General features: G+C 35.6%; 2 protein-coding genes across 2 annotated transcripts in view; both read right to left on the reverse strand.

Moving 5' to 3' along the window:
- Window positions 1-17,777, reverse strand: part of LOC127434831 (single-stranded DNA-binding protein, mitochondrial-like) — a 106,713-nt gene that overhangs the window by 25,541 nt on the left and 63,395 nt on the right. The gene's annotated exons all lie outside the window — the stretch shown is intronic.
- Window positions 1,582-17,223, reverse strand: LOC127434829 (uncharacterized). Its single transcript, XM_051687835.1, has 6 exons — window positions 17,130-17,223; window positions 12,577-12,899; window positions 6,004-6,201; window positions 5,486-5,642; window positions 4,307-4,492; window positions 1,582-2,934 (listed from the first exon to the last, which is right to left on the reverse strand). Exons 2-6 carry the CDS (start codon window positions 12,755-12,757, stop codon window positions 2,679-2,681), a joined length of 978 nt encoding a protein of 325 aa, XP_051543795.1. The 5' UTR covers window positions 12,758-12,899; window positions 17,130-17,223; the 3' UTR covers window positions 1,582-2,678.

The following is a 17,777-nucleotide window of genomic DNA, read 5'->3' on the forward strand; positions in this document are numbered from 1 at the left end:
AATAGTTTGACCTTATGCCACACGTTACAAATGCGTAAGTTGTCTTTGAACATCACTTTTCATCACTTAAATAGATGCAGTTTTATTCAATCTACATGATATTTATTATGTTCATAATTCAAACCAATGGGACAAGATCCATGGATCAAAATCTGGAAAGGCCAATCATTCAGTCGCTGCTAAATTTACGGTTGTTCTTTCTTCATCCAGCACCTGAAGGACCTTATAAAACCACTGTTTCCATCACAACGCTGTTTTTTTTTTTTTTTTTTCTTTGTCTAGAACAGATAAAATGCTGTTCCCCTGAACACACCAAAGATGGGAAAGCCAAAGATGAACTGAATCATTTGCCTTCTCCTGCAGCTCATTAGAAAGCTCCAATGTAAGTAGGTCACTGTGGCTGGGCCCAGAAAATCAAATCTTGAGATTCAAACTTTCCATGTAAGAATGATTATGATGGGAACCTACCAGTGAAACCACAAAAGCATCAAAAATAGGGGTGTAGCAATACACTCGTCTCAAGATTCGGTTTGAATCACGATGCAAATTCACGATTGGAATGTTGACTATGCCCTCGATTGTTTAAACTATTTGTTGGTCAAACTTTATAAAAATGGATAAAGCTAACTCATTTTGTTATATCTTGATTCAATCTTTCATAACGTCTATATCAATTATTATTTCAAAATTGTCTTACTATTTCTTTTTTTATTCAGATTGATTTCTCATGTGCTCGAGCCCTTCTGCATACCTTGATACACTCCAAGACTATATGACCCAGTGAACTTCTGAATGTAACCCTCCTATTGCGTTCAGAATCTGCATACACCATTTGCGGGTCAATTTTGACCCGGTGGAATTCAAGCTTATAAATAACTCAGAACCCGATGGTTTTCATCTAAAACTATATTGTAAGTCATTAATAGGTTCTTAACTGTTCATACATGTAAAAAGATAGATATTTTTGGCAGGCTAACTGACAAATATAAAAGTTAATAATTAATATGCAATTATTTTAGAAATAATAACATGTGGAAATTCTTTGACATTTCAAAATATACATTAACTACAGCAAAACCAGTGTGATACCTGTGAAGACATCTTTTTTATCAACATTTCTGTTAAATTTGATCTAAATATAACATAATATACAAATTATATTAACATTTGAATGAATTTCCTTTTACTCATAACTGCTCAATACAAGTTGGTGGTCAAAAGTTATAAATGTTTTATCTATTCTATTTACTTGCATGAACTGCTGAATGTTGATGCGTGAGTTTGCTGTAAGCTGGTTCGGCATCAGAAGACTGCAGAGTAAAAATGTGGACAATTTCCTCTTTCAAGCCCTATTTAGATGAATGTGTGCATGAACTTTTGCTCTCGTCACACCCCCTTTAGACAGTAGTACCTTTGATTTAGTTTATTTCTTATGTTTGTTACACCTGTCATGTCTGTTTTGTACAGGAACGTGTGTGTGTCTGTGTGTGACTGTATGTGTATGTGTGTGTGCATGTTTGTAAACAACATGCAGTACCAGTGAGAGTTTGGGAAAGAGACTAAATGTAAGTGAAGTGTTTATAAGAAATAATCTTATTAATAGATGTACAAAAAAATCGACATAATATCATGTGTAAAGCCACAATTAATGCCTGGGTCAAAATTGACCCACGAACCCAAAAGATATAACAATTTCTTTTAAATGTTTATATCTCTTAAACAATTTTATTAAAAAAATCTGAACAAAATGCATTATGTATTTTGATAGTCTTGACAAAGGCCCAAAGTTTGGTTCCCATACTAAAAACTATGTGGCTCTCCTGGGTCAAAAAGGACCCGAACGCAATAGGAGAGTTAATTACACCTGATCATTAATTAGTCATTTATTTTACAGAACTAAACATCACAGACCCACTGTTCAGAACTGTTCAGTGTTTAAAGGTAGCACTTCATAATTTGTTTGACAAACACAGTGAGACTGCCATATGAAAAATCTCTATTAAAATATTTGCATGATTATTGATGTTCTGGACAGAAAAAAAGACATGAAACAGATTCAGTCTTTTTAAGTATCATACTGTAGGTTGATGAGATCCCAAGGTCATTCCATATTTGGACATCTATGTAACTGTCCTACAGTATATTTCCATTTTTAAAAAATGGTTAAAAATTACATTATAGTGTGATGTGACACAACTTTTTTTTAAATGTTATATTCCAAATTTTTGAAAGACAGAACAATAAAGAGGAGGTGATTACTCTGATAAGTGCAAATAGTTCAAACTTCTTCCACAATAGACAAAAATTAAAAAAGTTACTACCTCAAAACTTTAATAACCAATGTTTAACAGTATCAGTAAATACAGTACCAAATATAATTGCTGAATCTTCCTCTCAATGAAAACTCGACTTGACCCACTTGACCTAAGGGACTGGTTAGCAGAAGTGTGTTTGAAACATTTAGAAATGTTCTTACACACAAAATATATTAAATGTTACTACGCAGAGTAGAAGATCAGCCCAACTGGCCCAAATGTGTAGATCTTGGTGACTCTGAAATCAGGCACAAGCTTGAGTCCATCTTCTCTCCGTCATGCCTCGGCTTTTTCTCAGGAGCCGGCCATAAGCCGTCTCCATGGCAACTGTTGTAAAAGTTCTGTATACACATAACTGTGCTGCTATGGCCACGGACGCTGTGGGGTGCCACTGGGGTTGTGATAAGAGGGTTTGGGGTACGGGGGCAGAATGGGCCATTCGGTGTGGCTTTCTGTGGGTGGAGGGGTGGAGAGGCGGAGGTAGATGGGTGCGCTGGGCGCAGTTGGTGCAGTGGGAACCGTGGGTGTGGGAACCCTCTGCAGGACCACATGCGGATACACCTGACTCTCAGTACGATAGAGTCCAGGAAGAGGCGCCTTAAGGAGATTTTCCTGACTCCTGTGTTGTAAACACACACATAGAAATTGACAGCACGTTAACGTCACATTTGAAAGGCATTGTTCACCCAAAAAGGGAAATTCTATAAGGCCCAAATATACTTAATACGAAATCGAAAAACGAATGGGTGTGACGTCATTTAGAACTAAATCTGGCCAAAAAGACTGTGTTTTTGTGTTCGTTTGGATGGTTCGTAACAGCTCGCCTGAGTGAACTTTTAGGAAAACTTCTAATCGACTGCTTAACACCTTACTGCCATTGGTCCACGTCATCAGTAGGTGCGACCTGGAGCTCCACCTACCTTGACGGCGACAGCTCATTCTGTTTATGTTGTTCAGTCAGTCAAAATCAGTCAACATGAACATATCGGTGTGCTGATTTATTAGCAAGATGGTGCAAATTTACCTACATCTGTATGATCGTTCATGTAAAGAAATGTTCAAAGACCATTTTTTTTGTTTTGTTTAATTAGTCTACAAAAGGAATCAAATCTTCTCAAATACTCTCAAGTGCCCATTCACTCGTGCCATCTGCAGTGAAAGCCATTTACACATCATTCTTTTGTCTTTATTCTGCACATTAACACTTTTATACACTCATATTTGCAATAGTATCAGTGTCATTATAATTTACAATAACAGAGTGTAACTGGAGCCTATTATGGCCACGTGTTGTGCTGAAATTTGACTCCCGGCCAGACCCTTATACCTAAAGTCCACCCCTGCACCCACCCCTAACCCTAACCATCATTGGTTCCTACTGCTTAAGCCCATCCCTACACCTACCCCAAAACATAAGGATATAGGGAGTCAAAATTCGGCACAACACTGCGTATAGTGTGTTAGCGTATTAGCGCCATGAATTCAGAATGTAAACAAGACAAATTAAACATTTTCTACTGCATATATATTACTTTAAATCATCATCGAGTGGCTAAAACAGCTTCTTTTATTGACTTCATGTGAATTTTACTTATAGAATGAGGCATAAAGTCATTGACAATACATTTTATTTTTTATTTATACTTTTTGCATGTAGTGTCCTCAGATTTAAATGTACAATGCCTCCCACAGCGGTGTGGTGGGTGTCTGAATGTTCGCAAACAGTATACTGTTGCTCGGGTGTTTAGAATTCTTTTTTACCCCTGAACAAAGAACGAATAAGAACTTCTCTGGAAGTATATCGAGGCCTTCACTCACTCTCATGTTGTTCCAAATCTGTATGACTATCTATCTTTGGTGAAAAAATATGCATTGAAAGTGAATGGAGACTAACATGTTGCCTGGCATCTCCTTTTGTGTTCAGCTGAAGAATGAACGACATGAGGGTGAATAAATGATGACATGATTTACATTTCTGTACAATTCCTCACCTCTGATAGCCACGATTATCATAACCAGCTAACCCTCCCATATAGACCGGGCTGTCAAGAGACAGATGTGGGTCAAGGTGCTGCGATAGATTGTAAATTTTTGGTGGAGGAAAAGCCTCCCAGTCTCCTTCTTCTCGTTCAAGCCAGCACTCGCTTCTCCAGGACGATTTACGCTTGTCTCTCGACCTAAAAAATTATACAACAGAAAAATCATCAACCTTCTGTGCACATAAAATACATTAAAAAAATGCAAGTCCTAAAGGAAATGACTTGAATAAACCTCTTCAATGAAGTAAATGTTTTACATTTCTGAATTAAAATGTATTTTTGAGGGATATAAAATGTCTAGTTGGTGTAAACAACATCCAGAGATCGCAATGAAGAAAAAGTCTCTTAAAAATATAAAATAATTTAATCAAATACATTTATGCATTTGGCAGACGCTTTTATCCAAAGCGACTTACAGTGCCCTTATTACAGGGACAATCCCCCTGGAGCAACCTGGAGTTAAGTGCTTTGCTCAAGGACACAATGGTGGTGGCTGTGGGGATTGAACCAACAACCTTCTGCTTACCAGTTCAGTGCTTTAGTCCACTACGCCACCAAATAATATCAAATGACATCTATCATATATACTTATATCAGGTTGTCATTTGTCAAATGGTATACCAACAAGAAAACTTCATTGTGACTAGGAGGAGGGTGTGGCCGGGCTGTGATGACTCACGGCTGGCGCTGAATCGGCTGATCAGCGGGAGAGTGAGATAAAGGGGAGCCGGAGGCGCCAGTTCGAGGGAGAGAGAGATGCACGCAGCCGCGTTGCATGTGTGTCTGTGTTTGTTTATGTTTGTTTTATGTTTCTTATTAAACTTTATGTTTACTGTTCAGCCGGTTCCCACCTCCTCCTTGCCTGTCCTTTATCTGTTACATTCAAACTGTAAAATTAAGGATTAAAAAATTTAAGAAATACTTTTTAGCTTATAAAATGATTAAGATAATAATCTTAATCAGTCTGCATAACATCCACCTTTGTGTTCCACATGCAGAAGAAAGAAAGTCATACATGTTTGGAATGACTTGAAGATAGTAAAAGATGACAGAATTTTCATTTCTGGGTTAACTATCCCTTTAAGAGTTTGTCTCTTTCTCGTCTGTGTGTATATCTATGTTTGCGCATACCTGCTCCTACTGTCTGTCCGTTCTATCCTCTCTTTGCTCATGCGCTCCTGCAGGCAGCAGATGATGAAGGACACAGACATGGCGAGGATGACGATGCTGCTCACTACCGATGCAAGAACAGCCACTCTCAGTCCTCTGTCCTCTGGTTTGGGAATGGCTACCAGAGACACAACGAGTTCAGTTAAAGACTAGAACATACATTACACATGCATTAAAAACTAAAAGCTATTTATTCATTCTGTAACCCTTGCTTCTAATGCATGCCAAATGCCATTATCAGCCCATTTGCTACTGTAATGTGACATATTTCCAAGTTAAACAGGATATTCAACAAAACAAAAATTAGGAAGGGGCTTGCTTTTTTTTAAGGAATTGATTGGATCATGATAAGGGGCTGTTCCTTACCAGAATAGAGCCAGGTGGTTAGATAGGAGGTGTTGAAAAATAAAAAGAGCTTGAATAGGCTCAATTCAAATACTATGTTGACTTGAAAAAAGTAACGATGACTGAGAACAGACCTTCACAGTCAGGTGGGTAGTTGCTCCACTGAGGGGTGTCTCTATGCAGGATGCAGGAGATTTTCTCACTGCCCACCAGCTGGTATCCCTCGAGACACCAGAACACCAACACTGAGCCCACAGACATTCCAGTGCCCTTCTCTACATAGAAAGAACCTCGCCGAGGGGGAAGCAGTGACGCACAGCTCAGGCCTGCCACTAAAGTGATACAAAAACAGAAAAAAGTTAGGAACCAGTGTACACTTACACCAAACACACTAATATTGTGAATAGAATAGAATCTTTTGCCACATGACTAGGACCAGTGGAAATTAAAGTTGTCATTCTTTTTATGAAGTGACATGCAAAAAACGTTCTTGGCAGTGGCCAGATTCTTTGTTTACCCAATCTTTCTGCCTGTCAATCATTCTGCGGATTCACAGGGCAGAAAGTTAAGAGTGTCAGTTTGTTGTGTGAGAACACTATTTTACTACCGTTGCTTTTGACAACTAACGTCATAGTATCTGTACTATGTAAATATATCAGTGTAACTGTTTGGGTTTGCTGACATATAATGCATGTTTATTTTTCCCACACATGTGACATTGAGATGCTCTGTTGCTCCATCTCTGATTACAAGCTTCTCTTAGTAGATGCATGCATTTTGAGGGTGGGGTTTTGGGGAAAATGTGCATAGCTAATTCAATAGCTACGTATGTGTGGTGGAAATTCCACAATGGCTAACGTCACTGACAGCACCTTTAAAGAAATATTCCGGGTTCAGTGCAAGTTAAGCTCAGTCTACAGCATTTGTGGCATAATGTTTATTACCACAAAAATGTATTTCAATGACTCCTTTTATTTAAAAAAAAGCAAAAATCGAGGTTTCAGTGAGGCACTTACAATGGAAGTGAATGGGGCCAAATTCTGGAGGGTTTAAAGGCAGAAATGTGAAGCTTTGAATATTATGAAAGCACTTACATTAGTTATTTTGTTAAAACTCATGTATTATTTGAGCTGAAAAATTGTTTAAGCTCTTCAACTCTGGTGCATTTTTGGGCTGCCGTCTGCAATTTTTCACACTCAAATTTAAAAGCTCACCATTCACACAAACTGTGGACTAACTGTGAAAAAGGGTTATAATGTTTTTATATATAAAAAATAAATAAATAAATAAAAAAGACTCCAATTATTCATAAATAATAGTTTACATGTTTACAATCTTATTATGAATAGAATAAAAAAAAAAAAATTGTAAGCATGTAATTCTGGTTCTGTTCATTCCATTTTATTCCACTAGATGGCAGCAAGTACTAGAAAAATATTTCTTCCTCTATCACCTTCCGTCACAAAATGCCAATCTGAAATGTTAAATGGTGCTCTAACACATTTTAGCCCTCACAGATGTGCTTGTCCATAGACATTCAGTCAAATTTTCAGTTCATGCACCACTCCAATTATTTAAGCGAATATCACAGCCTCTGAGTGGACTAGAAGCTCAATCTGGGTGTCATTAGAAAGCAGAGATCCTCTCCGATAACATATATTCTTCCAGTGATTTGTTTAGCATGCTTTTACTGCTGGACTGAATATTTTGTTTTGGACATCTAAGATATAATATTGGATTATTCACACAAGCAAGCTCACAGACAAGTAAAGAATGACTTATTTTTTGGAAAACTGCCTCAGGTAAAAGCAGATATAAAGTTTTAAGCTATTTGGGGCTTACAGTAGCAGTGATCGGTGCATAAAAGAGACATTTGTATTTGATGTCTTAAAAATATTTTATCACTTTGTGATTCTTTTGAAAATCTTTCAAACTGTGGTATTAGGGAAATAAATAAACTGTACAGTCACATTTCTGAGAATGAAAGCTTTCATTTAATATATGATTTGTCTATTTAAATGCTATTTGAAAGACTTCTATATTCATATTTATTTTTCTACCACATGACCTCTAGGTGGCGCTGATTTGCGACATGAATGTTTTCTAGCCTTATTATGTTATTTTATGTAAGATTAATGCAGTAGTGATGGTTATTTCTGAAACGTTTAGATTCTAAGCTTTCAAACGATACCCCATATGCCTGACCTATGTTTTCGGAGACTTGAAAATTTTAAGCGTAAACTTTTTCGTGACATAGCGCCCCCTTTTGGACCCGACAGTTAGTCCACAAAATTGAGGAGGTTAAATCTTTGTTTACCGGGATTGCAGCATTTACAGTGTTAAATTGGAAATAACTTGCATGGAAAAGGTTAGTAAGCGATTTTAACTCATATTAACACGCTCATGTTAAAATGTTAAAATCATGTTAAAGCGCATATTTTGTTTTTTCATCTTGTGACTATACTGAAAAAAAGTGTGTATTTTAACATTTAAGTATTGGCCTCATTCAATTCCATTGTAAGTGCCTCACTGTAACCCAGATTTTTGCTTCTTTTTTTTTAAGAAAAGGAGGGACGAGTCTAAATCAGTGTTTGTGGTAATTAACATTATGCCACAAATCCTGTCGATTGAGCTTAACTTGTAATGAACTTGAATTATTTATTTTAATACTTGCTGACAAACCCCAATATCATGTGGTTTATTGAGCTTAGGTGTGTAGTTACTTTTCTAAGTGATTGGATTTACAATTATTTTTTCTGGTGTGCAATACAAAAAAAGCAAAAAATGAAAAAATTTCATAGACTTACATTGAACGTGAACCTTAAGTAAAATCTAGAGACCACAATATAACAGGCACTTTTGACCCTAGCAATCGCAGAGCAATGCACTAAAAACAAACCAGAACTCCTAAGCAACCACATAGTCAAGCCCTAGCAATCTCCCACAATACCCTAGTGGCAGTGAATTTTGCATGAAAAAGCACCATTTACAATTCCTTCTGAAAATGTAAAAGTCTAGCTTAATTTGCTCTTGTAAAATAATATTTAAAAGCACTTGATCATCCTAATCTAATCTGTCATATCAAGTGTTTTATCAGTGATCAATATTAAAACACCTTAATTCACTATAAAATCCCCAAAACATGAATTACACCACATAAACTGCAATCACAATATTGTAACACATACTGTATTTTTTAAGTCAAAATCAAAATTTTAAGTGTATCAGAACGTTTTCTTGTGACCTTGCTTTGACAGTGCTTAGTCATCTTCAGGGTTTAATATGAAAACATTTTTTCATCCTCTCTTTCTTTCTTTGTATCCTCCACTCCCTCTACATTCCCACACAGAAATAAATGTCTTCTTTGACTGAGTTTTCATAACTGCACAGTCCATCCCCACAGTCAATATACAGTGAAATCGAGCTCATATTGACTGTGCCGAGTCAGTGTGCTTAAGCTGGCAGGGTACACTGGATTGTGTTTATTGTTCATACCAGTTAGACTCCACAGAGTATTAGAGAGGACCAGCGGTGTATTTAAACCCCTGTACTGGTCTCATTAAGCCTGTCTTAACTGGCATGGCAATACTGCTAGAACCCCATTGCTAGCATGAAGCAAGCTGACTCCATGGCAAATTAAATAAATATTTTTTTCCTTAAGTCACTTCTCACTTCCTTTCCCTTACTCCCCAAGGGTCGCACCAGAGAGGTTATCTTAGAATAGAACATTATTAAATAAAGCATAGGGCTGCACATTAAAAATGTATTGACAACAAGTCCCACAAGCAGAGGAGGCAGGGATGATGCAGCCTGACCAAACAGCCCTGAAGCTGCACAACTGGCATGAGTGACCAGAATAGCCACAGACTGTCACCTATTCTGTTTGTCAATACATGATCATGTAACTTTAGGAAAGAACATTGTAGAAGTACAGTACATATCTGTTATGTATCTTTAACGTGTAAATCTAACCCTCAGGAGGACTGCACACTCCTCTGCTAACCTCACAAGCTATTTTCATGCACCTTGGCTTTCTCTCTTTAACACTGTCAATTAAGTAATCTCATTAAGAAGTATTGTGACGCGGGTGTCTCTGTATTATGTGTGCTGCAGCCAGGTGGATGGGTGACATTGAGAGAATGGAACAACTTTAAGGGTTTATCTCAAAATTCACAGATTTTTAAAAATGAATTTAAAGTTTATATTTCTTAAATAATATGGTTCATGTAGAATTTATTTAAGACATCAATAATACTTAATAATAATAATAATTATATTTTATACAAAGAAAATAAAGCCTATTTAGAACAATTAAGATTTCTTGCACTGTGGTATTATTTTCATGACAATTAAGCACATATTTTCCCTTAAATTTCCCATAAATCATTACTGCTGTATGTTTTGCTTCTGAATAACTGAGTTTTGTGTGTGTGTGTGTGTGTGTGTGTGTGTGTGTGTGTGTGTGTGTTTGTGTGTGTGTGTGTGTGTGTGTGTGTGTGTGTTTGTGTTTTTTGTTTTGTGGGGTGTTGTTATTCTAAAAACAAATATTGTAAAATAAAATAGCTGTAATACAATATTGTTTAGTTATTTTTTATTTTAATTGATATATATATATATATATATATATATATATATATATATATATATATATATATATATATATATATATTAAAGGTAGTAAAAAATAAAGTACCATGATGTATGTATACTTTACAATTTAATTAATATATTATTATTATTATTATTATTATTATTATTATTATTATTATTATTATGTAGTTTTGCATTACAGTTATGATTTGGATGGAAAAAATATGTGCTTAAATGTCATGAAAATAATGTCACAATCAGTGTTGGGTTTAATCTGATTACAAATTAATCAATTACTGTAATCTAATTACCTTTTAGTACAAAAAGTATTGTAACATATTGCATGTTCAGTTCTTGTAATCAGATTACAGTTACTGAGTTTCAGTTAAGTTAATTACTTTTACATTACTTGGGGTACACATTTCTAAAATAATATTTATGTAGAATATTTTTAAAATAATTATTAATTAAATAAATAATTGATATTTTGAGTCATTATAGGGGGAAATGTGTGGTGCAGAGTGTATAACTTGCGTGCGACAGTGAACAAGGAGGCACGGGCGTAATTTTGTTTTTTTTAAAGTGGTGAGGACAGATTTTTTGGGGGAGAGGGGCTAATTGTGACATCACAAAACTCATGAATATTAACTAGGTTATGCACAGATAATTTCAAATAATCTTTTATTGTAAATACATCTTTTAATGAACAAAATGGAAACTCCTGCTCGATCATTGGCAATGTTTAAAAAACCTATAAACTAAAACTTTTCTGTGAAAAGTGTTTTAGGAAGTAACTGAAAATTAATTAGTAATGTGATTATGTTTTGTTTTTTAATGAAGTAATCAACAATAATCTCAAATCAATAATCTGATTACAATTTAAGAGTAGTAGTTAGTAGTTTGCAGTGGATTACTTTTTTGAGTAATTAACCTAACACTGGTTACAATGTTAAAACCTTAATGGTCTCTAAATTAGGCTTAATTTCCTTAATGCAAAATATTAATGACCTTTTGGCCTTAGATATGACCCGGGCATGTTCTTGACAGGTTTCTTGAGGTTCACCCTTGCAAAGTTTCAGTGTAGCTAGCTTTACACACAGGGAATACACAAGTCTCCCCAAGAAAGATTCACCTAAAAAAAATTCCTACAGGTTTATAGTGTGCAGTACTCTGAAAGCAGGGTAAATTCTGTCATTGCAGAGGTGGCTATTAAGACCCCTACAGTTCATTTTCAAAGCTGGCAACTTTGCAACAGAACTGACAAACTGCCAAGGACTATTCCAACTGCCACGAGGCAAAAAAGCGTCCTTTGTTTCACCTGTAGAATAAACCTCAAGGTAGCCGATACCTGTGGACGGTCTGAAATACTTGTGGTAGCTGGAGCCTTTTCCTCCATGGATATATATAAAAATCACTCTCTGCTATAAAACTCATTACAGTTTGTGTATAAAGTCCCTCTTTCTCTTTCAGACTCAGCGCTACACAAACCTGCCACATACAGTATATTGACAGTATATTGGAATGTCAATACACTATTTGCAAAGTATGGCTGCAGAGCTTGGCAGTGCTGGCATATTTTATATGTTCCACAATCATATTAAAACCTCCATCAGTTTTTTATGCACTTCTGACCAACTGCTGATCTTATTTACTCTGTTGACCATGCAACATTTTTATTGCCTTCGATTTGAGCTATTTTGAAAGCTCTCTTTGTTTCTAAACCCTTAAGAAGATTTTGCCTGTTTTCAGCCAACACGTGAATTACAGGAGTAGGTGCATGTGTTTATTTGTGTTTTTGCAGTTGCAACATGTCTGTCTGAGTAGAGATGCACCTTGCACAGTTTCCATGGCACTATTAAAGTATGTTCTTAACTTTTAAGCCATGCGAATTAGCACTTTAATATCAGTATATATTAATACAAATATGAACTACAAAACAGATCGTGCAATGCTGTGTGCACACCTTTTTACACAACACTGGAAGAGTCATTACTTTACAGCAGAAAGCATTTTAACTGTGTAATGGTGTATTTAAGCATTTAATTTTATTGATGGCATTAAACAATATGCTGATATACCATTATTATACCTGTTAAATAGTTTTTTGTTGTACACACCTGTGTAATTGGTGGTGGGGGGCTCAGAGTTGTTCATCCCTGTCTCAGTGGCAGGTGGAGTGGTCCTGTGGATTATTGAACTGACTGAAGACCCTTCATCTGGCGTAAAAGTCCAAGCCAAGGTCCATGTCAATGACCACAGGATGACCCCCCATATGAGGGGGCTTTCTTTCAGAACCATAGATGACTGTGGTTTTAAATGAGTAAAAAATATGATTGTCAGTCTGTCATATCCGGGTCTCAGTGCTGATGGTTCTTGGTGACTCCAGAGACTCTCTTGCGCTTAGCTGCGCACCAGCCAGCACCGGGAGAACTGCAGCTCACTTCTCCAGAGGATCAGAGAGAGAGAGAGAGAGAGAGAGAGAGAGAGAGTTATGCTGGCTCCATACCCTCTCAATGCACCGCAGCTGTGTTTCTCTGCTGTAAGCAACTTGTCACTGTGTGCAATGCTACAGCTCCACAGTGCTGATTATGATCCGATAAAGGGAACGCTTGCATAGTGCAGCATTCTGAATATACTGTACCTATGCGCCGTTCTATGCTCTCTCTCTCTCTCTCTCTCACATGACTGCGGGACAGTGGCTTTTAAAGTTGTACTAGAAACACTTCAATCATTTACAGATGATAAAAACTATTTAGGCTACATAAGTACACTGTAAACCCTTATGCTCAGAAATTAATTGTACTGAGTAGTTTGATGAACCCAAAAAAAAAACAAAAACAAAAACAAAAACCAAACATAAAACACAAAACTCAATATTTGTGTTATTTGCTTAATTTGCTCAGCAGGCTTACGCGCCATGAATGTGAGACCAAACCTTGCGTTTCTTGAATTCAAGCAGATGGAGGGCTATATCTGGGGCCAGGGCCGTTCCAAGGTAATCTGGGCCCCCTGACTGTATATTGCTCTGGGCCCCTTTCCTTTTAAAAAATACAGTTTCGAATTTTTTGTGGGGCCCGATGTACCTTTGGGCCCCTAGAATTGTTACCTCCTTTCACCCCACTAGCTATGGCCCTGTCTGGGGCCTATACAATGAAAATGCGGAGATAGAAACGAATAATAAAAGTGATATTGTTCATATATTTTACATTTGCCTTTTTGAAAATTTTTAATTTATTCATTATTTATTTGTATAGTTTTAACAGTGGTATTTGTAACAAGACCATAGTAAACACATGGAAGCATGGATCTTCTTCACTACAATGGTTAGATATAACATGAATTCTATAAAACAATCTATGGCATTTTTTTGATTATAAACAGTAGACCTACTCTAAACACATGTAAAAACAAATAATACAAAATATAAATATTTATAAGTTGTAAAAAAAATTAATTATATTCCCTCACACCCTTAATGTAGCCTATTTCTGCCTAAAGTTAGTGTTACTATAGTAAATTCAAGGGTGGTGATGTAGAATTCTGTGCCGAATTCAAATGGTTTCCGCTTCTCACTGATTCTTGCAAAGCTGCGAGTTTAAGAGCTTGAGCTTTAAGAGCTGTTCTGTCCACTGAGCCGTATCCATCTACAGAGCCATACAGGTGCATTAGCTGAGGTTGTGCCTCCGCCTGTGTGTATTTGACGCTGCTAAACCAGATACTTCAGATGCATCGCTAGACTTCAAAATCAGATGAACTGCAGTACAAATGCATAACAACACTGTAAAAAATGGAAAGCAGCTCTACTGAAAATACTAAACCAGTACACTTAAAATCAACTTAATACATTTATGTTTGAGATGAGAACATAATCATATTACGCAAAGTCCAAGTAAAACTCAACACAGTCATTAAAAAGTGATATGATTACATTTATATTGGTATGAAATGATTAAATGGATTCAGACTTCTAATGGATTGTGTTCACTCTGCATAATTTTTACTGCTTGCTCACTTAATTAAAATGAGTTAATCCAACACATTTATTTAGCATTTGGTTTTAACTTAATTTCATTGTACAATCCATCTATGTTTAATCCAGTTTTGTTGGAACAATGTGAATAAAATTTGTTGCATCAGTGTATTGCTGAATCCAGGCAGGAAATTTGCATTACCCAGCATGCTATACATAGGACTGGACTGGGAGAGTACATTTTGAAATTAAGTGTTATTTTAATTTATTTCTACACAAAATGCAACAAGTAGGAGACTTGTTAGTGTTTAAAGTTCTGTTATGTTGGTATTTAGAGAAGTTTCTCTGTTGGTGGATTTTTTTGGAGGTGACCATTGTGCAGAAGAGTGGAGCTAATGGTTTGACTGAGGATAGGCGATTAGCCACGTTTAAGATAATAATGTGTTTTTCTTATATCATGAAACATAAACTGAGGGATCAACAGCATAAGATCTGTTTGAGTATTAGTGCAAATTCTCAGCAGCACCACCTTTGTTAAAGTAATCAAAAAAATGTGTTTAATATATATTACTGTTAGCCCATAGCAAGTGGCAAAGTACAATGGAGTTATATGGACAAATCAAATTTAAGTGAGGTTAACTCAATTCCTTTTGGTTTATTCAACACAAAATAATAAAGCCTACATTAACATTGTATATTAAGGAAACTCATTTTCATTGTGTGGAACCAATGTCCACAATTGAATTACGTAAAACCAACAACATTTTTTTTTCAGTGAACCCGTATAATTGAGAACCAACTGATATACTCCAAGTCTAGATAAACCTTTTAATGCAAAGAGAAACTTGAGGGTAGATTTGATTATTATGACTGATAAACGCCCCCCATTTGTAACCTAATGCACCCCTCTCTACTAATTTGCTCTCAGCCGCCCTGGCATCCTTTGAACCCCCCTGGGGGGCGGTACCGCCCCCATTGAGAACCCCTGATTTAGAACTTTCTCTTTCTTTTGAGCTCAGCAAACTGGCACCTTTTAAGTAACATGAATTGTTTTATTGTTTTGAGTTTAATGAACTCGTCTCTTTAAATTTACAGGAACTTAAATTGTCAAAATAAACTGAGATGCCCAGACTTTTCAGTTTTTTTTTTTTTTTTTTTTTTTTTTTTTTGGTTAACTGAAACTGGGCAGGGGATTTCTATAATGTTCTATAGTGCTTTACTCATTGAGCAATTGCTATGCTAATCAAAGTATGGTGTTTCCAATTAGCATGCATTTAGCATGCTAGCATTCACTGTACTACTTCCTAGTTTATAATGGAAAGAGATTAAGTTAATTTAACATGTCTAATTTTGTTGGGTTTACTTAGTGCATTTAGGTTCCCTCTATTTAAGTATTTAAGTTGAGATAACATGGCAATTTTAAGTTTGGCCAAACAGTTAAGTAAAGTTAAGAGTGTGGTACAAAATCAAAATCTGCAAGTTCTACTGACTTAAAATTGGAGTTTATTAACTTAAAATTTGTTCGTAACTGATTACATTCTGCTAACTTATTGGGGATTACAGTGTACCGGGGCTAGTCGTCACTCTTTTTAGGCTGCTTCAGTGAATATTTCTCAGGGTATGTTTTTTTTTTTTTTTTTTTAAGACAATTTCTTTATAGGCAGATACCTTAAAGTCTTGGATACAAACAAACTATTGAACATTTCCACCATTATTGACCAGACATAAAGATAAAGTTCATTTAATACAAACATTAGCCTATACCTGGGCAAATTGTTACAATGGACATTTTTAATTATTTAGTGTAAATGTATAACATTATACTTTGTGTTATATTACTGTAACATTATTTCTCTAATCTGACTGTCGTAACCCATCTCTCTCATTTTTCCACTTGTAGAAACGCTGTTGGAGCAAATGGGAATTACTATAAATAATAATTGCTGTGCTCTCCCACTCACAGCTATAGAAGTGTCCCCTTCTATAGTTTACTTCTGCATTCCGAATGTGATTTGAAAACAATACCCTTTATTGAAATAAGAAAAACTATTTACTGTAAATAAAGAAAATCCCCTTTAACATATTTCTGTCTAAAATGCATTAACCTATTATTTAGTGCCTTTGAAACTAAATTTATAAAACACAAAGTTCATAAAACTAAAATGTAATAATTTTCTTAGTTAAGAGTATAGAAATCACAAAAACTATTCTAATTTAAGGCAGTTTTAGACTATGATTTTAAAACCAACATGGAAAACTACTGCTAGGGAAAATAAGCATTTATTTACATTAATCATGAATAAAAAATCTGAAGTTACTACTGTTTTGTCCAATAAGACAAAAAAAAAAAAAAAAAGAAATTAAATATAAAATCTTCAAGAAATCACATCATATCATTTAACCCTTAAATGCATACCTCGGGTCTTTAGTGACCCGCTTACCTCATCCAGTTTTTGGAGTTATGCCCCTACCTCTTTAGTATTCCTCAACCTGTATTTTATGAATAGTGTAACAATTAAAAAATTGAAAAATTGAAAAACAATATATTTTTTTCTAGTCACTTAATTATCAAAAGTATATGGGGTTGTTGTTAGTGATCTGAGATATGTAAATACGCAGTAAATATTATAATTAGAATATTATGAGTCATTATACGATGTCATCTAATAATAATAATAAATATACTTTAAGATATACAACCTATTCACTTCCTTTCTAATGTCCTCCATTTAATCCTCCTTACAAATGAAAGGTCAAGACCAAGCGATGACATTTAAAGTCCTCTGTGATGCCCACCATGTCCAAATGTATTTGTTGGTTACTTGTTACAAAGCCAATTAAGAAGTATAATCCCCTCTCTCTATGTGTAGTGTTTGTATGAGTGTGTATTGTCAGGGCAGTGATGTTGGTGACAGACTCCTCTTTCTCTGGTTGTGACCCCGCCGAACTGTTTGTGTGTCTTCCATAGAGGGAAACAATTACACACTCAGTCCATCAAGTCTGTCCACTCCACATCCCTCTTGTTGTCCCCTCTTCAACTTAAAAGGGATCATATCATGAAAAGTGTTACATTTTAATTGATCTATCTAAATAAAATATTTTAATGTAATATAACAACTAAAAATTCCATCCCAATCCAAAAAGTTCAATTGTAAAGAGGCTGTTTTTGAGGAAGGGGCAGTACAAACGTATTACTGTTTTGGGGGCAAAATAACTCGACTAAGTGTATCAGTCCCTGAGGAAAAGTTACTGTATATTAGCTATAATAATAGCCTATCCTCTTTGTTAGATTTTGCACTTGTATGTTAGACAAATAAGTAACTGTCTCCCTTTACCTCTAAAGTCACA

Source organism: Myxocyprinus asiaticus, chromosome 45 (assembly GCF_019703515.2).
Source record: "Myxocyprinus asiaticus isolate MX2 ecotype Aquarium Trade chromosome 45, UBuf_Myxa_2, whole genome shotgun sequence".
In the NCBI taxonomy this organism is placed as follows: Eukaryota; Metazoa; Chordata; class Actinopteri; order Cypriniformes; family Catostomidae; genus Myxocyprinus; species Myxocyprinus asiaticus.

Excerpts from the sequence above, each read along its gene's own strand:
- LOC127434829 (XM_051687835.1), bottom strand. The coding sequence starts at position 12,757 with ATGGTTCTGAAAGAAAGCCCCCTCATATGGGGGGTCATCCTGTGGTCA. Across the intron at positions 6,202-12,576 it reads CCCCACCACCAATTACACAG|TGGCAGGCCTGAGCTGTGCG; the intron begins GTGTGTACAACA and ends GTATCACTTTAG. Across the intron at positions 2,935-4,306 it reads GATAATCGTGGCTATCAGAG|GAGTCAGGAAAATCTCCTTA; the intron begins GTGAGGAATTGT and ends TTTACAACACAG.